This window comes from Carettochelys insculpta, chromosome 24 (assembly GCF_033958435.1).
Source record: "Carettochelys insculpta isolate YL-2023 chromosome 24, ASM3395843v1, whole genome shotgun sequence".
Taxonomy (NCBI): domain Eukaryota; kingdom Metazoa; phylum Chordata; order Testudines; family Carettochelyidae; genus Carettochelys; species Carettochelys insculpta.
This window is the reverse complement of record NC_134160.1, coordinates 5638339-5662195: the sequence shown is the minus strand read 5'-3', so window position 1 is coordinate 5662195 and position 23857 is coordinate 5638339. Positions and strand designations below refer to the sequence as shown.

Here is a 23857-nt window from a genome sequence, read left to right as displayed (position 1 = left end):
GCAAATGTGCACCACCTAGCAGCACATGCTGGCAGGCTGCTCATCGGCTGGGCAATGCCTAAACCTCCCCTGAGTAGCTGCCCGAGGGCTCAGCTTACAGGGAAGTCTGCTTCCAGCGTGGCCAGCTCCCTCCTTCTCCTTCCCATATCCAATGGAGAGGCCCCCCCAGTCCCAGGCCTCGCGTGGGGGCTGCAGAATCGATGCTGGCAGCGCCAATACGGAGCTGTCAGGAAGAATGAATGTCAAGGCCCGCTCTGCTGGAACTAATGAAAACGAAGAGCTGGGAAGCTGGAGATGTATCCCCCCAAGGGAGCACTTCCCCTGGCACATGGGGCTGAGCACCGGCCTGCCTGATCGATGAAGAACGGGCTCCATCACTGCCTCGTTAGCGCTCGCATCCAGGTTCCCCAGGCCTAGGGAATGGCCAGGGACACAGGGCCTCCAAGGAGCAGCCGGGGCCCTGCCCCTCTGCCCATTCGAAGCAGTTCTGTAAGCCCCAGCCATCCGGGGTGGTGAGGGGTCTACCCCGCCATTGCCTGGTGGACAAAGACCTGATGGGTGCAGTGCGTCAGGGCCGGCCCGGCCTCCGCCTCGCACGGGGCACCAACACCGTGCCACGTCGTCTTGCACGTGGGCCGCCATAGTGGCGTGGCATGCGGGAGCCGCCTCGTGTCATGACCTGGCAGCTTGGCCTGGCAGGGCCTTGGGGAGCTGGGAAGGGGTCGGGCGATGCGGCACCTGCATGTCACACGAGGCAGGGACACCTGGCGCGGCGTCGGGGGAGCACGAGGCTGCGTCCTGGTGGTGACACGAGCATCTGCCTGTTCGTCGCGGGGGCAGAGCTCTCACCGAGGGGCGTGCACTGGCAGATCGTGGCTTCACCCTGCGCTGGGTTTGGTTACAGACCTCTTCCTGCAGCAGCCTGTACCACCCCCTGTGATGGAGTGTGGGGAGGGCATGTGTGAGTCAGGCTGGATGTCTGAGGCAAGCAGAGCAGCTCCCAGTGGCTAAGGATGACGCTGGGGCTACAACTGGCAGGTAACACCTCTGCCTGAACAAAGAGCAGGGAGGAGCTGAGCTGTTTTGAATCGGGGGCGGCAGTTAGAGGCTGGGGGAAGAGAGAGCTGGAAGGCAGCCAGCCTGAGGAGGGGGAAAGCTACACCCCAGAGGGACACCCCTCGGGGTCTTCTCCCCAGGACAGGTTGGAAGGACTGTCTCTGGCTGCTGTGCTGTCGCTTCTGTGAGAAACTGGGCATCTGTCGCCTAATAAACCTTCTGTTGTACCTGCTGAGTGAGAGTCACTCCTGCCAGCGGACGGGGTGCAGTGCAGGGGGACCCCTGAACCCCATCACACCCCCCTCCTCCCCACGCAGGCGTTCCAGGGTCTTGCCACTCCCTGGGCGGGTTGGCTTCTTCACTGGGAGAGTGGGCACTGGCTGGAGCCCCTTAGCGCCTGGCTGATTCCAGTGTGTTTTTCTGCGAGGAAGCGGGGGATCTTTCCTGTCCCCATGGCCAAGCAACGGGTACTCACTGCAGGTGTGTCCCTGCCCCAGGATCCAGCTGGGAGGGAGGAGCTAGCAGAAGGCTGGCCTGGTGAAATGGGCAGCAAAGGGTGGAATACATTTTATGTGAGCCAAGGCATGTGCGGATGCGCACCACCAGTTGAAACATGGGCTGCCAGCTGGGGGCGCTCTGCTGATCTGCTGGGCGGCACTTCACTCTCCCCCTTGCCACGGCCTGAACGCTCAGCTTACAGGGAATTAGGCCTAGGGGACGGGTGGGGGAAGGAGCTGGCGAGGGCTGGCTGGCGTCTGCCCACCCGGCAGTGAGGCCAGGCCAGGGAACGGAGTTATTTGCTCCCTGGAGATGGCGCTGACTCCCTCCCGCCCCCCCGTTCCCGGCTGGCGCAGCGCCAGTGAAGATGACACCGGAGAACAAAAGGGTTTTGTTCCTGTGGAAACGGCTGCGGGGAAGTTGCCGTCAGAGCTGTGTGGAGTCGGAGGAGGGCGTGCACCTGGGCTGGTGGGGAGCGGGGTTCTGTCATGCACAGCTGAACGCTCAGCTCCGCAGGAGCGTGGGCTGGGCTGGGCTGGGCTGCTCTGCTCTCTGGGAGATGTGCGATTAGGGGCTGGCATGCAGGGTTGTGAGCCAAGATGCCTGGGTTCTGTGAGTCTCCGTGTACGTCCCTGTGGGGCGGTTCGAGCCAGGATGCCTGGGTTCTGTGAGTCTCCGTGTACGTCCCTGTGGGGCGGTTCGAGCCAGGATGCCTGGGTTCTGTGAGTCTCCGTGTACGTCCCTGTGGGGCGGTTCGAGCCAGGATGCCTGGGTTCTGTGAGTCTCCGTGTACGTCCCTGTGGGGCGGTTCGAGCCAGGATGCCTGGGTTCTGTGTGTCTCCTGAGACGTCACTGCGGGGCGGTTTGAGTCAGGACACCTGGATTCTGTGTCTCTCCCTGGACATCTCTGTGGGGAGGTTTGAGCCAGGACGCCTGGGTTCTGTGTGTCTCCCGAGACGTCACTGTGGGGAGGTTTGAGCCAGGACGCCTGGGTTCTGTTTTTTTCGGGGCACGGCCCATCTGTGTTTGGTGTGTGTCCAAAGCCGAGCACCACAGGCTCCTGGCCAGTGACAATCTCCGTGATGTGCTCCGGCAATGCAAATAATTCATAGCAGTGTCACTGTGCCAGGACCGTGCCCTGCGCTCGTTAGCTCATTTCCCTTAGGCCTGTTATCCACGCGGCTGGGAGCGGCCTAGGTCTCAGAGGGCGGGGCTGGGGTTGTTTGGGGGGGCATATGGACATTAGCATCAAAGAGATTCTTGAGTTCACTTGCCCCGAGCTGGGGGGGAGGGGGAGGAATCACTTGGCCCCTCCATGCCTCAGTTTCCCCATGTGTTCGGCTGCAGTAAAGCTGATTTCCAGCAGGAAGGGCTGCAAACATGGGCAAGTTGGCTCAGCTCTGGCAGCCCCCAAGCATTGTGTCTTGGAGGTCGGGATCCTTTTCCCCATGCAGGGTCCCTGTCTTGCGGGGAATGGCTGAGCTGCAGGAATGCAAAGGATGGGGTGGCTGGGGACCTCCAAAGCACAGCACCTCCAGCATTCAGGTGGCTGCTGCTGGTGGGACCTTGACAGATTCCCTAGGGGCCCCTTAATCCATACGTCTGTTCTCTTCATGCTGGGGGGGCTTGGATCCCCTGGGAGCCAGCTCCGGACCTCCCCTGCTGGTGTTTTTGCAGCCCCCGGGTCCTATCCTGGGTGGTGCTCTGTGCCCCCCTTTTTGAAATCACCGGTAGCCGATGGGGCCAGCACCTTGCAGGAAGAGATCCTGATACTGCAAAACTCTCACCTGTTTTGGTCCCCATCCTGCCCACTGGTTGTGCCATGAAGTCACGAGTCTCGTATCCTTCTGCAGAGCATTCCCAGACCAGCCAGCCTTCCAGGGCATCGTCCCACACCCTCCTGCCACCAATCAGACCTACTCTTCCCCTCTCCCCGCGAGCCGGGGTCTTGAGCATGCCGGGTGGGTCTTGACCTGGTTTTGTCTGGTGGCAGTGGGTGGCACTCAGATGGGGGTCTCCTTCTTAACAACCTGCTGGTCCCAGTCTGGACTGTCCTGTCCTCCAACCTCCGGGGTGCCCCTGCACTGTTACAATGAAATGTAGCTGGAATGTGAGTATGTGTCTCCTACAGCGGCTGCTGCCAGGGAGGCCTTTCGGTGTGGTTACAGAAAAACCGTATTTGTTACACATCGGATCCCCTCCCGGATCTGCCACCTCTAGCATCTTCCCCGCTGCTCCAGTTGGCTCCGCTGTCGCTTGGGCCGCTGCTGCTGCTGCCTTTGACTCCGAGGTTGCAGCCCGTCTGTCAAGCCAAGCCCCCCCTCCAGTTTAATAAGGCAGCTGCCAGCCCTTGTGGGTGACCAAATTATTAAAATCCCCTTAGAGGCGAAGCAGCTCCGGCTCTGGGATCATTCTCCAGAAATAAGCCTTTCAGGATGGGTTGGTTCCTAGCTCATGTGCAATGAGTACCTCTGGCTGCAACTCCTGTCCTCCAGCCGCCGGGGTGCCCCTGTGCCGTCCAGACCCCGGGGTCTTTCTTGGATCTCCTCTGTTAGGTCGCCAATCTGTCAGGCACCCCTGCGCGCGCTCGGGAAGCAGCCAGGGGGATGGTCCCCTGCTCAGCAAAAGCCGGCGGTGGCTCCCCGTGATGGGGACAGTGGCTGCGTTCCCGCCACCAGCTCCGCAAGCCTCTCCTCTACTCCCGTCAGAGTCCTCTTTCTGCTTTCCCATGGGGAGGGGGCTCAGGTGCCCGTTGGGTCCCTGCCGTATTCAGCTAGCAGGAGTTCAGGTCTCTCCAGCTCACCCAGGGCTTGGCCAACTCCGCTGAGCTCGCCATGAAGGCAGGGAAGATACATCAGCTGTGATGCAAACAGGCCTGAGAGCCGCATGGGACACTCACCAGTAACCCTGCTGCCCTGGAATAGATTTGAACTGGCGACCTAGCAAGAGCAGACTGCTGGGATGGCTGGGGGCGTGGGGGGTGGGGTGGGGTGAGTTTGCCTGGTTCCTTCTGCACTGCCGTGGTGGCAGCTCAGGATAAGAAGCTCACCACGGCCTCCCCAGCCCGGCATTTGTCAGCTATGAATGAAAAGGGCCCTTGACCTGCTTTGGTGAGTTGCTGAACGGGACTAGGGGTGCTCGCTTCTCACCCCGCATTACCCGTTGCCTGTGAGCTTTGCAGGGGCCGAGGGGGCCAGAGCCGGAGAGACACGGCCGGCCTGTCGCCGTCATTTCTGAGCGCTCTCCCGGGGGGCGTTGGACAGGGCCAGCAAAACGCCCTCCAAAGCCATCAGAATTTACAGCACCCTGCGACCGTTCGAAAGCTGCGGCACTTAGGCCAAGGGCTGGTGGGAGGGGCCTTTTCTGCTGTCCTTCCACGGACGTGTGTTTGTGACCCTGGGTTGGATGTGTGACCGGGACTGGGTGGGGTGCGTGCATGCGTGCGTACATGCGGGGGGTGCACGCACGTGTGTGGGGGTGCACAAGTGCAAGGGAGTACATGTGCGTGCAACTCGTATTGCCACGGTCCCAGCCTCTGCGGAGGGACTGACCCCGAGCTGTCCTGCTGACCCAGTACCTGGTGGTCCCAGAGGCGAGGGGAGGAAGGGTTTCGGCAGCCCACATCATGGCTTGTTCCTGTGCCAAGCAGACGCTGCCTCCTGTGTCCAGTAGTTAGCAGGGGGACATGCCTTTGGTCTCCGATTTGGGGGGAGCTGTTCTCGGCTCATCCCTCTCCCTCCCTTTCCCCAGGCCCAGCAATTCCCTGACCATACCTGGGTGCCCTTGTAGCCCTGTGGCTCTGGTACTGACAGTGGGCCCTTGTAGCCAAGCAGGCTAAAGGCGTACTGGGGTGCATTAGGAGGAGCATTTCCAGCAGCTCTGGGGAAGTTGTTATTCCCCTTTGTTCGGCACCGGGGAGGCCCCATCTGGAGTACTGTGTCCCATTCCGGACCCCCCGGAATAGAAAGGGCTTGGATGCATTGGAGCTGGTCCAGCGAGGGGCAGCCAGAACAATCGGGGGCTGGAGCACATGGCTTACCGGGGAGCCTGAGGGGTTCGCCCTTGACACAGCCCTGCCTGGGATGATTCCGTTAGGGTTGGGCCTGCTTGGGGCAGGGGGCTGGCCGTGGTGCCATCGTGATGGCTGGATGGACAGGCGGTGACAGCTCTGTGACCCGTTGGGTGTGCTCAGAGGTTTGTTTTCCCCCCTAGACCGGCTGACTGGAACGGCTCCGCGCCTTTCCCGTGCTGGCGCCAGACCAGGGACTGGCCCTACCTTGGCCCTGGGCTGGTGGGGTGCAGGGGAGCAAGCAGAAGCCTCAGAGCACGTGGGGCAGGGACCAGCTGTTGCAACTGGACCGAGAGGCGTGGAGGAGGGGCTGTGCCTGGAGGGCACGTGGGGGGCGCTGCTCTTTTCCGTGCATGGGAGGGGCTGTGAGCAGGAGCCAGGGTGCCCTCTGCTTGGGCAGAGCGACAGGGAGCAGCCTTAAGGCAAACAGAAGGAGGAGGCTGTCCCAGCCCTGCTTGAGGCTGCAGCAGGGTCTGGAGCGGGGGTGACCCTGGCCGTGGCTGGTCCGGGGTTGGTTGTGGGGCAGGTGCGTGTATCAGCCCCTCCCAGTTTCTTCCTTGCCCTCCCTGCAGTGTCAGGACCTGGGTCCTCCTCTTTGCCTGTCTGGCAGCTCTGCCCTGGGAGATCTGCCCCAGACCTCACCAGACCCTGCACAGAGCCGGCGCGCCCAGGCCAGGTGACTCGGAGCGAGTCACTGCATCGTCCTCTGGTCGCGTGGGCATCTGTGTGCGTTCACCTGGGCTGACGCCCTCGGCAGCTCGGCCCCACTGAGCCGCAGCTGTCCCGGCCAGCCCCTCTCGGAGCCCGGCTGCCGTCAGCCACACAGCTAACCCCCCGGCTGTCACCTCGGGCTCAGGCTACAGCGGCCTACGCCTTTGGGGAGGGGGTTGATCTCCCGAATCACTTGCTGAAATGACCCCACCGGCCCTTCCCCATGTGCCCCCGAGGCGCCCCACATTTCAAAGCAGTGCAGCTGAGCAGGGGGTTCGAGAGCCTGGGGGAGCGACTGGTGAAGTAACAGCCCCCCGCCAGCTCCGTTCCAGGCTCAGTCTGTCTCTCTCTCTCTCTCTCCCGCAGGGCCAATGACATAGGATGACCCCTGCTGGTCCCCTCTTACTGTCTGTGATATCTTCTCTCTTGTGGCTCACGCGGGGCTTCGACCCGGCTCCCAGCGCCTGCTCCGCTCTGGCCTCCGGGGTTCTCTACGGCTCCTTCTCGCTCCAGGACCTCTTCCCCACCATTGCCACCGGCTGCTCGTGGACCCTGGAGAACCCCGACCCGACCAAGTACTCCCTGTACCTCAAGTTCACCCGGGAGGAGCAGGTGTGCACCCACTTCTCCCCCATGGTGCTGCCCCTCGACCATTACCTCGCCAATTACACCTGCGGCCCCCCGGGGGAGCTAGGGCCGCCCCCGCCGGGCCAGGAGGAGGAGGAAGGGGAGGCCCGGCTGGAGCTGTGCCAAGGCGCCGGCCCCATCGCCTTCCTACACTTCGACAAGAACTTTGTGCAGCTGTGCCTGGCGGCCGAGCCCGAGGCGGCCCCCCGGCTGCTGGCCCCCGCCGCCCTGGAGTTCCGCTTTGTGGAGGTGCTGCTCATCAATAACAACAACTCCAGCCAGTTCACCTGCGGCGTGCTGTGCCGCTGGGTGGAAGAGTGCCTGAGGCTGGGCCAGCGGGGGGCCCAGCCCTGCGGCCTCACCCAGGCGGGCTGCAGCTGCCAGGCCCAGCCCCCGCCGGCGCCCCAGCACAACGAGACGCTCTCCAACGCCCTGCCGCCGGCCGGCGCCCCAGCCGCCACGAGCAGCAGCCAGTGCTGCATGACCGAGCTGCATTCTGGGAATGCGAATGATTTATATGCGCCGGAGATTAAATACGGTAAGAGGGCGCCGGGGCCTGGCGGAAGGGGAGGGATCGGCATGAGAACTGTAGCCGGCCCGGGCTCTGTTTGGTCGTGGGGGGGATGGAATTCAGTGTGTGGGGAAATGATTTTCGCTGTTAGCGCTCCGGGGTCTGGGATGTCCTGCACTGGTGTCCCAATGCCATCCAGCAGAGGGCAGCGGTGCCCGTGAACGCCCGTGGGCGGTCCTACCGCCATCCAGCACAGGGCAGCGGTGCCCGTGAACGCCCGTGGGCGGTCCTACCGCCATCCAGCACAGGGCAGCGGTGCCCGTGAACGCCCGTGGGCGGTCCTACCGCCATCCAGCAGAAGGCAGCGGTGCCCGTGAACGCCCGTGGGCGGTCCTACCGCCATCCAGCAGAAGGCAGCGGTGCCCGTGAACGCCCGTGGGCGGTCCTACCGCCATCCAGTACAGGGCAGTGGTGCCCGTGAATGCTCGTGGGCGGTCCTACCACCATCCAGCAGAAGGCAGCGGTGCCCGTGAACACCCATGGGCGGTCCTACCGCCATCCAGCACAGGGCAACGGTGCCCGTGAATGCTCGTGGGCGGTCCTACCGCCATCCAGCAGAAGGCAGCGGTGCCCGTGAACACCCGTGGGCAGTCCTTCCTCCATCCAGGGTGCTGGATCCCAACCCACCCGCATGATGCTCCCAGTGGAGTTCAGCCCGTTAGGACCCTGCCCTGGACTGGCTGTGAGTTGCTGCCTGACCTGGAAGGAACGCGTCTCGACTCCTGTTCCAGCTGGGTGGGGCCGTGGCAGTGCAAGCCGGGGTGATGTGTTGCTTTATGATGCCCTGGAGGGCTGCGGGGTTGTGGCGTGAGGGGACCTGGCAGCTTTGGGGTGCCCTGGGGCGTCCGGTAGCAGCCTCCGGCCCGGCGTCAGGCTGGCGCAGGAGAGGGGTCACGTGGGTGGGCTGCTCCGAGCACGCTAGCGTTCAGCTCGTCCCCCCAAGGCTCACAGGATGCCCCAACCCCAAAGCTGCTTAGGCCAGACGGACCCCAGGCTCCTTCCCGAGGCCCATGAGTGCACAGCACCTGCCATTGGAGAGCAGGGAGGGGAGCTGCTCTCTGGGCCCCGTGGGCCCCAGGACTCTGGGATGGTTGAGGGGCGGTGGCAGGGGGCAGGCCATGCTGCGTCAGGGTCAGAATGGAGGCTCTCCTGGGAGGCCCTTGCAGATGGCTGGGTGGGGAGGGGCGTGCCATGGGATTGTACCCTTAAATCCATGGCCTGGGCGGTGTTGGGCAGGGGAGCTATCTGCAGCTGATTGCCCAGCTGTCTCTGCTGCACTCAGACCCTCAGCCCACCCGCCGCCGGGCTGATGTGCGCACCCAGCCCGGACCCAGCGGCCCCCCAGCCCCCACATTCCAAGCCTGGGTCCCCCGGCCCCATCCCAATGGCCGTCCCGGTGGCGCTGGCCGAAGGCTGGAAGCGGGCGCACAGCTACGGGGAGGAGCGAAGGGCACAAGGGGGAAGCTGTGGCCAAGGAGGGAGCTGCTCATCTCTCCTCTGCTCCCCAGGCTGGGCTGGATCTGGGCATCGGGGCTCGTGGTTGCTGTGACACGCTGAGGCATGAAAGGAGCGGAGGGGTGGAGGGGCTCATGCGCTGGGTAGCTGTGGTGGGGGGGCGGGTTCCAGCTCTGCCCCCACTCGCTGTACCTGTGGGGCAGGCAAACGCCAGCCACCGAGATTTCTCCCCTTTTGGTGCCTTTCCCGGTGGATTCTGCCCCACAGCCCTGGCCCTCCAGCATGGCCCCTGTGCCCCCTCCCGGGGCTGCCGGCCTCTGCCCCGCTCCCGGCTGCTGCGGCACTGGCTGATGGCCTCGGGCAGGAGGCTCTGTCATCCCACACTAGTGGAGATGCAGTGAACAATTGGCAGGTCGAATGAGCCTCTGCTGTGACAAATTACCCTTGAGGGCAGCAGGCCAGGTGCCTGTTATTCCAGGCAGGACATAGAGGCGTGCGGCGGAGCTCTGCGGGCTGTTAAGAGGGCGGAATGAGGCCATTCACTCGTTAGAGAGTCTCACGAACCTAACGGGAAATTAAAGCTTCGGAACTTCCCTGCGGCTTGGCTGGGCTGGTGCCCACAGCCCTGGCACTGTGGGGCTGAGTCCCCTGGCTCTGCAGTGGCTGCTCCGTTGAGCCATTCTGCAGAGTCAGCCTCTGGGGGTCCAGGCTGGGGCAGCTCCGCCAGTGTGACGCAGTCCGGACCCCCAGGGCTCCCTGCTCGCCCAGCCCTGGGCCACCTCCCTCTGCTCTGCCAGCCCGGGGCCAGCTCCACCCCACAGTGTGATGCTACCTCCATCAGTCTGGACCCGGAGCTGCCCTGCTCCTCCGGCCCTGGTCCCCGTGCCCGGCATTCATGGGCTGTGGTTTCTAGACCTGAGCCAGGGGCCCCTTGGGCTGCTGCCTGTGTTTGGTTTGCCATGTGAGCTCTTCATTTCCCCACCAGGCTGTTCAGCAACAGCTGGCTGGTGCACCAGCCTGTTGGGCCCCGGAGCCCTCTGGCCAGTAGCCAGAAAATCCCTGCTGGCCCATGTGCTCAGCTCAGTCGGGCCCCTTGCACGACTGTCGGGCCCCTTGCACAACCGTCGGGCCAACAAGACCTCTATGAGTTTGGAGGGCAGCAGTGACGTTATGTCTATCAAATCGTGCTAGAGCCGTGCTGCCTTGGGGCCGGAATTGGGAGCCGTGGCCAGGTGAAGCCACCCCGGGGGGCATGCTGTGAATCACAGTTCACCAGCTGTTCTCTCCCACCTCCGTCCCCGGCCCGGCTGAGGCTGCGTGAACGCAGGCAGGAGTGGGAGAGGTTCGGCAATGACTATTTCCTGCTGTTCTCATCCGCTCAGGCTTGGGGCGTTCCTGGCTGCTCTTTATTGGGCTTCAGCTAAGATTTCCTGGGCAAATCCCTGGGGCCAGTCCCTGTTCTCTTCCAGCCCTGGGGGATAAACCGCTGCGTTCTGGGGGCACTGTCCTTTTGCTTTTTCCAAATGCAAATTACGTGGCAAGTTCGGACCTGCTGCCTGCTGCAGACACCGCATTTGAGCTCTGCAGAGCCCCTGGGATGGGCACAGGGCCCCACAGGGCTTCAGAGAAGCAGAGTCCCATGTAGTCCAGGCTGCCTTGACCTCTGTGTGAGCACAGGGTTCCATAGACTGACTGTGCAGTGATGCCACGATCGGCTTTGTGCAGCTCCAGGACAGCGTGGGTTTCCGAGGGAGGAGCTGGAGATATGCGAGGCCGTCTTCTAGGGGTGCGTGTACACTGCAGAAAGAAAACCACCTTTGCAGGTCCCAGCAGCTGGATTCCGACTCAGGCTTGCGTTCTAGAGCTACAAAGAGGCGTAGAAGTTCCAGCAGAGCTCTGCACCCAGCCAGGTGGGGAGGGAGGCGTCTCCATGGTTAGGCTCGGCCCTGGACCACAAGCCCCGCTCACTTGATGTAGGTACGGAGACTTGCTGCTGCGGAGTGTACCTGTTAGCAATTTTTCCAGCACAGAGGTGTCCTTCAGTGCCCTGCGAAGAGGCTGCAGGGCTCTGGCTGTCCCGCCAGGCAGTTGGCTTGGGCAGGATTCCATGGGCGTGTGTTGGTGCTTTCGGTGGAGAACGTCTGTTTGTTGGTAAGCGGGGTTGGACGGACACGTGTTACCAGCAGCGTTCGCCGTGGTGGGACGTGGTGTCTGGCAGTGCTTATCTCCCAGCAGGTGCTGTTGAGGTGGTAAAAGTTCAGGCTTCCGGCGGTGGGGAGGGACCAGGGAAGGGGAAGTCATCACACCTTTCAGGGTTCATTTTCCACGTCTCAGGAGGGAGGAGATGCCCCTTCCCCCTCCCATGGGTTGTCTTGTGCACATCACGAAAGCTGGGCAGGGCTGGCCATTGCTGTTGGGCCTGGCACAGGGCACCTGCTCTAGCCATTGCTGTAATACAGGGGGTAACGTGCCGCTCTCCGGATCCCTGGGCCAGCTCTAGGGGATAGGGCACCTCCACAGTGCGGTCCGCCCATGGTTTCTCTGTGGCTCTTGCAGTGCGGCTGTGGGCACAGAGACCTCCCCAGACTCGCTGCACGCCAGCTCCCCAGCAGCCTGTACTGTCCCAGGCCAAGTGCAACTGGGCAGCTGCAAGGGGAGGATCGCCCGTGTGGCGCACCAGGGCCCCTCCTGTCCCCTGCGCGGTCTCCCTGGGGCCCCCCGAGGCTGCTGCTCCGAGCAGGGGCCCTGTGCCTCTGATTGTTCTGGAAGGACAGTTGCCTGAACTCCGTTACCTTTGCCAAATTATGTTTGACATTCAATTAAACCCGCCAGGCACCTGGATGTAAAATGTTATTGTAGAGATGAAGTCGCAGGGGTAATTTATTTTATTGGCAGGATCATCATGGCCAGGGCTGGCGGGGATAGCTGGAGACGCGCTGACGGCTCGCACAACAGCCTGGCCTGGGCTGGGGGGTTAGCAGGTGGCGCACAGACCAATCAGCTTTGCTCACGGGATCAGCTGGTAGATTTGGGCCGGGCTGGGACTGGCATGTTGCTGGGGACTGGCATGTCGTGCCACTGCCCTTGAGCGAGTCTCTTGCACGCCTGTCTTGAAGCCCCCGGTTGTGAGCCTGGCCTCCTCTTTCGTGTAACTCAGCAACCCTCTGCTCTGCAGGGCTCAGGGGAGGTTAGTGCAACCACCTTTCTAGGAGCGCTGCACATTCCTGCACAATCCCATGTGCTGTGTGCTTGCTCTCTCACTCATTTTTGCACCCTTGTCCTTTTTCGCACACTGGCACGTGTCGACATTTGTACGCCTTTGCATGGCGCAGCATGCTCCCATGCACATCCTTCACCTTTGCACGCTTGCATGCCATGCACAATTTTGCACATTTGCACACTTGTGCTCTTCCGCTGTCACGCACGTTCTTCAGCCTTGCATAGCTGCATGATTGTGCACTTTCTAGCTTGCCTCTGTGTGTTCTTCTGCTCACTTCTGCATGTATCTTTACTCCCACGGGCTTGTGCATATTCTCCTCCACCTTCTGCGTTTTCCTTTCCTGGCTGTCTGCTTGTGCATGGCCTTGTGCACTCAGACGCTCGTGGCCGTGTGTGTGTCTTCTGCACTTGGGCACGCAGCTGGACACGCACCTAAATGCACCATTGGAAAGTAGGGGCAGCAGATTCAGGGACCAACGGAGGCGAGGGTTAATCTGGAGCGAGAACAGTGGCTGTAGTGCGAGGCCCGATGAACTCCAGCAGAGCGTCAGCCGGGATGAAAATGATGCATGTGTATCCGCGGCCACAGCTGGCAATAGAGGTGCTGGTCCCACTCCGGTGCTCTGCCGGGGGCAGACTGTCTGCTCCCTGTCGGAGCAGTGGCTGGCGGGAGGATCGAGCGGTTCATGTTCCCAAGCACTGGGCTGGAGATGAAGCGGGGGGAAGGGAGCTGGTAGCCTGCCCTAGCCAGGCCTCGCTCCTGGCATCCCCCCAGGTCCCGGTTGCACAGAGCCACCACTAAGAATAGCCCCCTGTTCGCCGTTTGGGTTCGCCGCGGCAGGCGGGGCTGTGGCCTGAATGCTGGGCCTTTGATTCAGCCTTGGCAGGCAACCAGCCGTGATCTCATCAGGTCACACATTGCCGCTGGTCCCCCTGGGGCTGGCTGGCCATCGGAGCTGAGGCTGCAGAAGGATCATCCCCCAGTCCTGCTTGTTCCCGACGGGGCCAGTATTGTCCTCCAGGGCTCAGTCAGGGGCAGGGGGTTGAAAGCAGCTCCCAGAGCTTTGGAGACATCACCCTGGCAGCCAGCCACCGGGCGTCTTGGAGCATCAGCCATGCAGGGAGCCGGGAGGAGCTCTTGGGGCGGTGCCCACTGGTGAGCAGTGCAGCTGCCTCTCGAGTTAGGACTTGGTTACAGCCAGGGTTCCCGCTAATTTTTTCCATCCATGGGCAGAATAAATTTCGTTATGTGCGCCAAGGCATGGTCAGGAGTGCACCACCAGTGGAAACACACGCTGACAGCTGAGGGTGCTCTGCTGATCTGCTGGGTGGCATTTGGATCTCTGCTGGGAGGCCGGCCAAGTGCTCCGCTTACAGGGAACGCTGCTTGTGTGCCATCCTCGCACTGGTCTGGGCTGTCGTGTGAGGGCAGAAGACTCTGTGGAGGATCTGCCGCAGGCCTTCGCGTCCGGGGTGTGCGCAAAGACACACGCTCGCACAGGTGCACGTGCGCTCTGCCAGTCTTCCTCGCACGTGGGTGTGCACGCCTGCTTCAACCCTCCCACCTGCCCTTACTCTGCTGTCTGTTTGCCTGTGCTGTGAGCGCACACGCAGACCCACACACGCTGCGCTGCTTTGTCCTCCCCAGGAGCCTGGCAGATTCCGCGCCAGCTGGGGAGGTGGGAGGCTGGAGGAGAAGCTGGGTGTGTGTGTGGGGCGGGGGGCGTCTGAGCGGTGACCTCTCGTGGAGCTGCACGGAGCTGGCTCCTTCCGGCGCGCAGTCACCGCGCCGAGTGATGACGGGTGCTTGCAAAGGGAGCATTGCAGTGGGCAGGGCGGTGCTGGAGAGGCCCCAGAGGAGCTGAAACTGGGCCCAAGCCAAGCCGAGCCAGGGGCCCTCAATGCCTCGGAAGGGCATCAGCCCAGCTGAGGCGGGGGCCGTGTGTCCGGCCCAGCAGAGGCTTTCTGGAGGGAAGCTGAGCCCAGGCACAATGGCAGCTGGGCTGGTCCATGGGCCAGGGCCCCACAGAGCAAGTCTGGGCCTCTGTCTGGCCACCCAGCCCCGTGCACCAGAATGTTGCTGACGGATCCGGCTGCAGCCAGCAGAGTGAGGCACTTTCCGTGTGGGTTTGCTCTGAATTTTCGGGTTCCCCGACAGGTGATACTGGGAGGCCGACCCGGAGGCGTGGGTGGCAGGGGCAGGGAGGCGGGAGGGAGAAGCTGGTGGACTGGGGGAGACACTGCTGGCTGCAGGAGGGAGCAGGCTCAGGACAGGGTCTCAGCCACCTCCCAGCTGCCTCCTCTGCTGGTCCTGGCTCCCTGCCTGCCTCTGCGGGGCTCTTCGTCTCAGAGGGAGACGGCCTGAGCCAGCCTGCTGGGGGTGGCTTTGAGTGCGAATCCTGCTGGGTGCTATCCCACCAGCTGGCTGGAAAAGGCCCCCGCACCCCCATCCCCATCGCCTGCCTGGGGGACCACAAGGCTGCCACCCAGGGGGCTCCAAGCTGCTGGGGTGTTGACTTTGGAGGTAGGGGGTGAGCAGTGGGGCTGGATTCGGGCAGGGGGTGGCCAGGCCTGGGGCCTGGAACAGACCATAGGGAGATGGACCCGGCTGGCGCATGCTAGAGGCAGTTCCGGGGGGAGTGGCCAGCTCTGTGCTTCCCATAGAGGAAGGCCAGCCGGGCAGGCGAAGCCAGGGGCTGGGAGGCTGGGACGATGTGCGGGCTGTGAGGGTTTTAGTCCCTTGTTGTGCCTCAGTTTCCCTGGGCCCAGCATCAGTGCATCGTGGGGAGGGGAATTTCGGTGTGACAACTTCTCACCCGTAGGCCAGGCCCTCCCTGCGCTTTGTAACCTGGGCAACCAGGTGGCACCTTTCTTCCCTGGCAAAGAGGATGGAGGAGGAGGAGGGGCCTGGCTGGTGTGAATTGGAACTGGGCTGTGGAGTGGGGCAGTCTGGGCTGGCTGGAGAGGGAGGAAGGGGGCCAGGGCCTGGCTCAGGGACCCCCTCTGGGTCCCTCTCCCCAGGATGGATGGTGCTGGCAGCTTCTGGTCCCTGTGCTGACAAGTCTGTTCTACGCTGTGTCCCTGTCGACCAATAACCCGGCTGCTCTCCCTGCCCAGTGAGAGTCACGTCTGCCTGCGGGTGGGGGCAGGGCCTGGGGACCCCGCGCTCCTTGACAGACGCATGTGACCCAGGCTCCTGTCTTGACGTCTGCCTCAGTTTCCCCCTCTGTAAAATAGAGGCTTGTCATTGCTCCTGGCTCATCCCCGAGGGGCTGGGAGGCCGGTTGCCAGGCTGGGTGGGAGCGCTGATACCCCGTGGTGGGGTGGATAAGGTGGTGGATGGATTTCCAGCCAGGCGGGGCAGCGGCATGGAGCTCTGCCCGTCGCTACAGGAGGTCATTGCTGGGCGGCGGGTGCCTGGTCTGTGCCCCCCGGGTGCCTGCCTAGATTATCTGAGCCATCAGGCCTTTGCCCTTATTCGCTGGGGCACCCAAGACAGCAGGTCGTTTCGTGGCTGGGCAGTTTCTAAGCTCCCTCTCTAGGGCATCAGGGCGGACAGCCCCAGTGGGGGGTTGACTTTCCCCCTCCCCTCTTTCTCTGCCTTCATCTGAGTGGAGAGGGGTCGGGGCAGCTGAGCTCTTCGGCTGGACCCCTCTCTGTTGATCCGAGTCACACAGCTGGTCAGTAGGGTGGGAAGGGGTCCTGCTGGCCTCCCTGCTAAATGTACCATTGTGCAGTAATCCCGTCCCCTCATGCGCGGCCCCGCCCCCATGTGCGCGATCACACCCCCTCGTGTGCAGTTCCTCCTCCTCGTGCACAAGCACACGCCCCTCATGCAGGAGGTGATGGGTGAGCTGACTTTTCTGGAAGCCAACGACCAGCGAAAGGCTGGGGTGGAAGGCGACACCTGTCCAGCTATTGCTTTAGGCTAGGACACAGAGAGTCCAGGTATCCAGCGGGACCTGCTAGGGGGATTTGGGCGACGGGTTGACCTTAGCCGAGCTCGCTGGCGGGGAGACGATTTTCCTGCATGTTAAGTTTGCTACATCATGAAGACGGAGCCCTGGTAGCTGAGCAGTGCTGGGCCGGTGGTCCCAATGCACAGTGCTTGGGCGGCTGCTGCTAAGCTGGGGCGCCAGCCCTGGCAGAGAGGAGATGGCTGGGTCCCGTCAGCCGGGATTTGGGGGCACAGTCTGCTGCGGCTTCCCAGCTTGGGCGCAAATCATCTCCTGTGGGGTAGAGCACCTATGGCGCCTTGCCTTGTCCTGCCCACGGAGAAGGGCTCTGCTGGGGGGTTGTTCTGGGCTCTGCACATCCCTCCAGCTTCCTGGGTGCATGGGAGTCCCTGGGTGCCGCTCACCCCCCGAGGGCCCCAGGAGATGACGCTAGGAAGGGCCCATTTTTTTTCTGACCTTCCTCCTTCCTCACCTCCTCCCTCCCCTGCCAGTGCTGTCCTTGGCACAGGCCCTGCTGCAATCCCATGGGCGGAGGAGAGAGGCGGCTCCATAGGCAGCCCTTCCTCGGAGACTCGAGCGGCAGAGTTGTGCTGGCTGGAGGCTGAGCGAGCTGAGCCAGGCTGTGGCAGGGAGGGACCCGAGCAGGGGAAGGCAGGGTGGGCCGGCTGCCTGGCGCGGGAGACCCCACAGAGCTAAGGCCCAGGATTTAGTGCCTTGCAGAGGAAATTGAATTGGGTTTCTTTGTTGAACGTAAGTGGGGAAAGTGCCCTCGTATATCCTGCGGATTTACGATTGGTTCTGGGCGCTCCCGGGGCCGGTCATAATTCCGGAGCGTTGGGAGGCGGGAGGCTCTGACGCTTCCCGGCGACGTGACGGACCTTCTCTCAGCTGCTGGCTGCATCCACCGTCTCAGCCCCCTCTGCTGCTCCTGGCGCCCTGGGGCTGGGGAGACCCTCGGAGACCCCCTGCCCCACTCTCCAGCAGCTCTTCCAAAGGGACAGGCTGGGGCACGGATTCAATGGAGTCGGAAGCCGCAGTCAGTAAATTTGGAGCCCTTTTATGGTGCCAATAAGTGTTGGCACAGGCAGCGTTCAGGTCCTTGGCCCGCGTGTATTTCGTGCGCCACAGAGAGAGTGACAGGGCAGGGGTCTAATCCAGCCAGCGGCAGCGTCGGACCCCTCCGGGGAGGACGGGGCTCCTTCCCCTGAGGGAATAGGGCAGGCCCCAGAGTGAGCGGCTGGTCAGCTCTGTTTTGCTGGGGTGGTTAGGGAGGTGCCCCCATCCGCAGGCAGATGTGGCTCCCACTGCGCAGGCAGAACAGGAGGTTACGAGGCGACAGGGACACAGCATAGAACAGATTCGTCAGCACAGGATCCAGAAGCCGTCAGTACCATCCATCCTGGGGAGAGGGGCCCAGAGGGGGTCCCTGAGCCGGGCCCTGGCCCCCTTCCTCCCTCCCCAGCCAGCCCAGACTGCCCCAGCCCAGTTCCAATTCACACCAGCCAGGCCCCTCCTCCTCCTTTGTCGTCTGAAGTCCTCGCACCGAAGCTCCCCTCCCCATTATGCCTGGGGAAAGTGAGGCACCCACCTCGGGTAACTGCAGGGCATCGGGAAACATGCGCAGCCCAAGCAGGGGAGTAAAACCCTCACTCCCCCACTGCGTCGCAGAGGAGGCTCTGCAAGGGATTCGCTCTTAACACTGACCTCCACCGCCACCTTGCTCCCCCAGGGCCCAGCTGCTCGGGCGTTCTGCTCCTGGCTGGCCCTGCCAGGGCACTGCTGTGGGGACTTTCTCACTGCTGGAAGCCAGGAGCCCTGCAACAGTCCTGCAGGCGGTTTCCTTCCGCTTCCCAGTCGGCTCTGCCCAGGACCAGTGTCTGTGATGTTGGGTTGGGCAGTATCCCCGCCGCCCTTTGCGTCCAGCAGCGGGACACATCGGCCGGCCAGCGACTGCCGAGTGCAGGTGGCACCACTGAAGGGCAGCTGCACCGAGCAGAAAGCAAGAGCTGGAGAGCCTCACCCAGCGCCCCCCACTGGGCCGCTGGAGTAACAGGAGAGGAGCAAGTGACCAAGGGGGATCCGCAAAGCTTGGTGCCCAGAGTGAAAGCTCCTGGGGCTGGGGACTGCCGGGAAGAGCCGTGCAACCCTCAGCCTGTCTGTTCTGGGTGGGGGAGATCGTCAGAGCCTACCCGGCAGCCTGCGCACGTGCCTGGGCAGGTTCATGCGTGTGCACATGTGGACGTGTTCCTGTGTGAGCATGGCCGTGTGCGCGCCCATGTGGCCACGTGCACGCACGTGCTTGGGTGAGTGCACGTGTGAGTGCACGTGTGCACCAGTGCATGTTCACGGGAGTGCTCGTGCATTTCCATGTGCAAGGGCACGTGTGCATGTTGGTCCATGCAGGCACGTGTCCGTACGTGAACGATGCTCGTGCACGTCCGTGTGCGTGCCTGCGTGTGAGCTTTGTGTTTGTGTGTCCCTGTCTGTCCTCCCCGCTTAACAGCCCCTCCCCACTGCGCACGCCCGGGGGAGGCCCTGCTCCGAGAAGCTGGGGGGCTTGGATTGCCCCATATCCCTGTCAGCTGCTGGCTGCGTGCTGTGGCTCTCTGCTGCCTGGTGCAGGAAGGAGCCCTGCGTCTCCGCTCACTATTGCTGCCGGAGGTGCTGTCACGTGGTAGCTGAGGGACTCGGCTCAGTGGAGCGCGCTGGGCACCGAGGCTGGGCCTGCGGAGGGAGCCTTACAGTGGGAATGCTGTTGTGTCCGTGCTTCCCTTTGCCAGGCTGGTGCAGGGACCCACCCGCCGGGGTGCAAGGAGGAGGTCCCACGCTGAGTCTTTCCCCAAGATGAGCGGTGTTAAGGATGGAGCTGGGGGAGGGGCCGGAGTCAGAGGAACCCCTCCCCTGGCCTGCAGCTGGCATGCCTCTTTGATGAGCAGATCCCCCTGCCGGTTAATTTCACGCTACGCACCCTTGATGGATCTCTGGTTGTTCTCGGTGCGCTGAGCCAGCCATTCGTGGCCCCAGTCTGTTCGGCGGCGAGCAAAGAACGCCTCCAGCAAATCGAGCCCGGGCCCCGTCCTCGGCGAGGGGGCAGGCGGGGGACGCGAGTGGCGGAGCCGGGGTGCTGCACAAAGGGGGCAGGCGGCCTTTGCAAGGCAGGAACGCGGCACTCCTTGCTCACCGACCTGCGCTCGTAGAGCACTGCTGCAGGGCAGAGCCAGGGGCCGACATCTGCGGAGGAGAACCAGGGGAGTCAGGCTGGTGCATCACTTGCTACCTGCCACTCCCTATCCTCACCGAGAGCACAGCTCCTGCCTCCTCCTAGCTATGGCTCCTCTCTCCCAGAGGTACCAGCTGAGGCTGCAGCTCCCCATCTTTCCCCCTCTGTCCAGCCCCAGCTGCCTCTGCCTTCTCGAGACACTCAGCCCAGCCCAAGGGTAGGCAGCTGGCGAGATCCACAGCACAGCCTTTGGGAGTGGGGCCCCTCCGCCTGGGCTCCCCAGCGTACCCAAGCTGACGTGCAGAGGGCAGCCCCTCCATTGTTCTCTGGCTAACGTCCTCGCAGTGGCACAGCTGTTCCAGGGGCGGGTGGGGTAGAGGAAACCCATGCTCCAGTGGGGCCAGGAGAGGAACCGGGGCAAAGGAGAAGGTTAGCTGCACACAGCTCTGGGCAGTGCCAGCTGCTGGTGAGATGCAAGGCCCCCAGGTCAGGTGCCGCTCTGGCGGGCGTGCTGTGTTCTGCTGGCTGGGGCGGGAGGCAGATTGCTAAGGCCTTGGTGGCTGCAAAGTCCTCCGCCTCGCGCCGGCTTTTCACGTGGACGCTGCCGTCTCCCTCGTGTGCCGGTGGCTGGATGTGCGACCCGCCAGCTTGGCTAGGCTGAGCCACGTGCTGGTCTGCTCTCTGTGGCTGGCGGGCGCTCTCCTGGCATGTGCTCTGGGTGCCCGAGGCCGTGGCAGGAGGAAGGTGCTTGGTGCGCGCGCGCCTGCCTTTATCCTCGTTGTGCGCCGTACTGCAGAACTCAGCTGCAGGGCATCTTTGGCCCTGCCCCTTACGCAGGCTGCCCCGGCTCAGGGCAGGGCTTGGCCCTCAGGACTCCTGCCATCTTCCTGTTGTTGTGCCTCCCTGGCGGCACATTGAGCTCTTCAGGGCTGGCACTGTTTCTTGCTGTGCAATGTGCAGCGCCTAGAGCAGAGGCTCTCCCAGGAGCCAGCGGGTGATGTAGCCAGCGTGTGGGTAGCAGGCCGGCTGTGTCGTTGGTGCCCTGAGAACCGGGGTTGGTGCACGGGCAGCAGTGCGGACGTGCTCACAGGAGCGCTTCACATCCAGGGCCCGGGGCGCTGAGTCATAGTGGCACTGCCCGCTGCAGAAATGAGCAACGGCAGCTGCCTGGGCTCCAGGGGGACCTGGGCAAAGCCGGTGCACTCGCCGAGAACTGCCCAGGGATTTAGCAAAGAGCTCGACGGTGCAAGGGGTTGAATCACCCCCAGGGGCCCGGGCACGAGCTGCCTTCTCTTGGCGGGTGTATTTTAATGTGGGGTCTCCTGAGCGACGGGCTAACGCTGCTGCCTGCAGTCAGGTGTGGTAGTTCAGGGGCCGAGCAAATGACTCCTTCCTTCCTGCCCCATGTGGCTCGTCTGTGCATCTCCAACCTCCCTGGAGCAGCTCGGCCAGTTTGGTCCTTCTGCTTCCCCAGCTGTTCCAGGCCCCCGCCCGCCACTGCATCTCTGCCAACTCCCCCCACACCAGTTCCACGGCTGCACCCATGTAATCCAGCCTGGCCCTGCCTGAACACGCCCTGTGTGCCAGCTCTGAGCGGGACCGAGTGCCGTTGTGCCAGCGGGCAGCATGCAGTAGGCTTCTGCAGTAATGGGACTGATGGGGATGCAGCAAATGCTGCTCAACAGGAACTAGGGGAAGTGGGTAGCATGCTGAGATTCTGGCTGTAGGCCTGGGGCAGCTGGGGCGGTGCCCTGCAGTGGGGCAGTGTGGTCAGAGGCAGAGTGCAGTGCTGCTGCAGCCGGGAGCAGTGCCCTGCAGTGAGGCAAAGCCGTTGGAGGCTGAGAGCAATGATGCTGGAGCAGAGGGTCAGTGTTCTGCAGTGGGGCAGGGCAGTCAGAGGCTGAGTTCTGTGATACTGCAGCAGGCGATAGGGTCCTGCCGAGTGCAGTGTGGTTGGAGGTCGAGTGCAGTGTTTCTGAAACGGGGCAGCACTCTTGAAGGCACAGTGTAGCAGGGGGCAGTGCAGTCAGTGGCCAAGCACGGTGACCCTGCAGCAGGGAGCAGCTCCCTCCAGTGAGGCAAAGTGGTCAGAGGCTGAGCACAGTGACCCTGCAGCAGACAGCAGTGCCCTGCAGTGAGGCTGGAGGCCCAGTGCAGTGATGCTGCAGCCGGGGGCAGTGCAGTCAGTGGCCAGGCATAATGACACTGCAGCAGGGGGCAGTGCTCTGCGGTGAGGCAATGTGGTTGGAGGCTGAGTGCAGTGATGTTCCAGCAGAGGGCAGTGCAGTGAGAAGCTGAGTGCAGTGACACTGCAGCAGGGGGCAGTGTGCTACTGCATATCAGCGGCTCGCACATCAGTGCAGTTCTTCTGCCAGGGCAAATGCTGTGAGACCTGTGATGGGGACAGGAATGGTCCCTGAGCCCTCTGGAGGGGGTTGGCCTGCTCCTTGCCTGTCTGCCTTCTCCAGCCCAGCACCTGGACTTTGCATCGCTAGAGAGACTTGTTCACTTGGCTGGAAATCCAGGGAGGTCTGTGCCGGGGAGGGAGGAGCTGGATGGGGGGAAGTGGGAAAAGATGGGAAAAGGGTGGGAGACCCAAGGTCACTGACTGGACGTGTGGGGCTTTGGTCCGGCGGCAAGAGCACAGCCTGGCAGCCAGGACGCCTGGGTTCTCTGCCCAGCACGGTGGCCGTATTCTGGAAACCTCCCAGCACCTGCATCTCTCCTGGTACAAATGGGCTTAATAATACAGTTCTGGCCCCCAGTCCAATGGCGTTAAGGGCTCATAATGGCTGGGAGGTGGATCAGGGATTCCTGTTGGCCAGGGCACAGACCTCCACCCCCCTTCTCACCACTGTCTCCCTCTTCTCCTTTCAGGCGATGAGGTGGAAGAGAATCAGAAAGTGAAAACTCAGTGGCCGAGGTCTGCGGACGAGCCTGGGGTTTATATGGCCCAGACAGGTAATGGGACTGGCAGGGGCTGGGTGCAGGGCTTGGGGGTGAGGCTGTAATTAAAACTGGAGCTGGGAACCAGGGTGTGAGCCCTAGGGGGCAGTACCCACCCTGCACAGTGCTGCCTGCTGGAGGGTGTCACGTCTTCAGAGAAAATAAAAAGCAAACCTCATGGTGGGCTGCATTAACAGGAGGGTGGTGAGCAAGACACGTGAAGTTGTTCTTCTGCTCTGCACTGATTAGGCCGCGGCTGGAGTAGCGTGTCCCGTTCCGAGTGCCACATTTCAGGAAAGATGCGGCCAGATTGGAGAAGGTCTGGAGCAGAGCAACAGAAATGATTAAAGGCCTCGAGAGCATGGAAGACGGAAAGAACTGGGGTTGGTTAGTTTAGCAAAGAGATGGCTGAGAATAGATGTAATAGCTTTCAAGTTCCTCAAAGAGTGTTAAAGGGAAGAGGGAGAAAAATTGTTCTCGTTAACCTCTGAGAACAGGACAAGGAATGATGGGCTTAAACTGCAGCAAGGGAGGTTTAGGTTGGACAATAGGAAAAAGTTCCTGTCAGGGTGGTTGAGCCCTGGAATAAATTGCCTGGGGAGGTTGTGGAATCTCCATCCCTGGAGACGGTTAAGAGCAGGGGAGACAGACGTTTGCAGTCGAAGGTCGAGACGGTGCATGGCCCATGCAGGGAACTGGACTTGGTGGCCTCTCGAGCTCCCTTCCACATCTGTGATTCTGTGTCTAGGCGCTGGTGGGAATGTGCTTTCCCCAGGGAGACTGCAGAGAACAGACTTGCATTGATTCTTGGAAGCAGCAACTCTGCCCACAGGTTGGGGCAGACATCATGGACATGTAGTGTGATGAGGCCTTGTTGTTGCTTGGGGCCTGGCAGTGGCTCCATAAAAGCAGGAAGCCCTCAGTTCTAATCCCGCCTCTGCCGCTGACCTCATGGGTGGCCTTGTCATGTCACTCTGGGAGTCAGGTGTCTCAATATCTTTGAGGATTTGGGCTGCTACCCCTTTGTCTCTCAGTTCCCCATCACCAGTTTCCCGTCCTCCCTCTCAGGGATGTGCTGAGGTATAATTAGCTCACATCTGCACGGCTCTGTGAACATTAAAGTGCTTTCCAAATGCCAAGCATTATAAGGCAGCCACCTCTGGGGTGGAAGAGAGGCTCAGTTTCCTAGCTCTGCAGCAGTCTATGTGTGATGGAAAGCCAGTTCTCCTCTGGGCTCTCCCATAAATCCACCTGGCTTTGTGCATTTTAATTAGGAAGTTTTGTACATTTTAATTAAGAAGCAAACCCTGATAATTTATTTTAAACTGTCTGCTTTCCATTTGCAAGTGCCCTGCACGGCCTCTGGAGCAGCACTGGCCAAGGAGATGGACACGTTCCTTTATTCCCAGCCTGGGTGGCCACTTAATTTGTTCCAAGTGTGTATTTGCTTTGCACCTTCCTTAGAGGATTAGATATATAAAAAATCTGTTTCGTTCAGATTAATTTTCCTGGGTAATTTGAGTCCCACT

General features: G+C 62.1%; 1 protein-coding gene across 1 annotated transcript in view; it reads left to right on the top strand.

Moving 5' to 3' along the window:
• Nucleotides 1-2288: 2288 nt before the first annotated feature.
• Nucleotides 2289-23857, top strand: part of ADGRB2 (adhesion G protein-coupled receptor B2) — a 70918-nt gene continuing 49349 nt past the window's right edge. Inside the window, exons 1-3 of the mRNA XM_074976124.1 lie at nucleotides 2289-2343; nucleotides 6701-7499; nucleotides 22260-22343. Of these exons, the coding sequence (XP_074832225.1) occupies nucleotides 6716-7499; nucleotides 22260-22343 (868 nt within the window). The 5' untranslated portion in view covers nucleotides 2289-2343; nucleotides 6701-6715. The remainder of the gene's footprint in view (nucleotides 2344-6700; nucleotides 7500-22259; nucleotides 22344-23857) is intronic.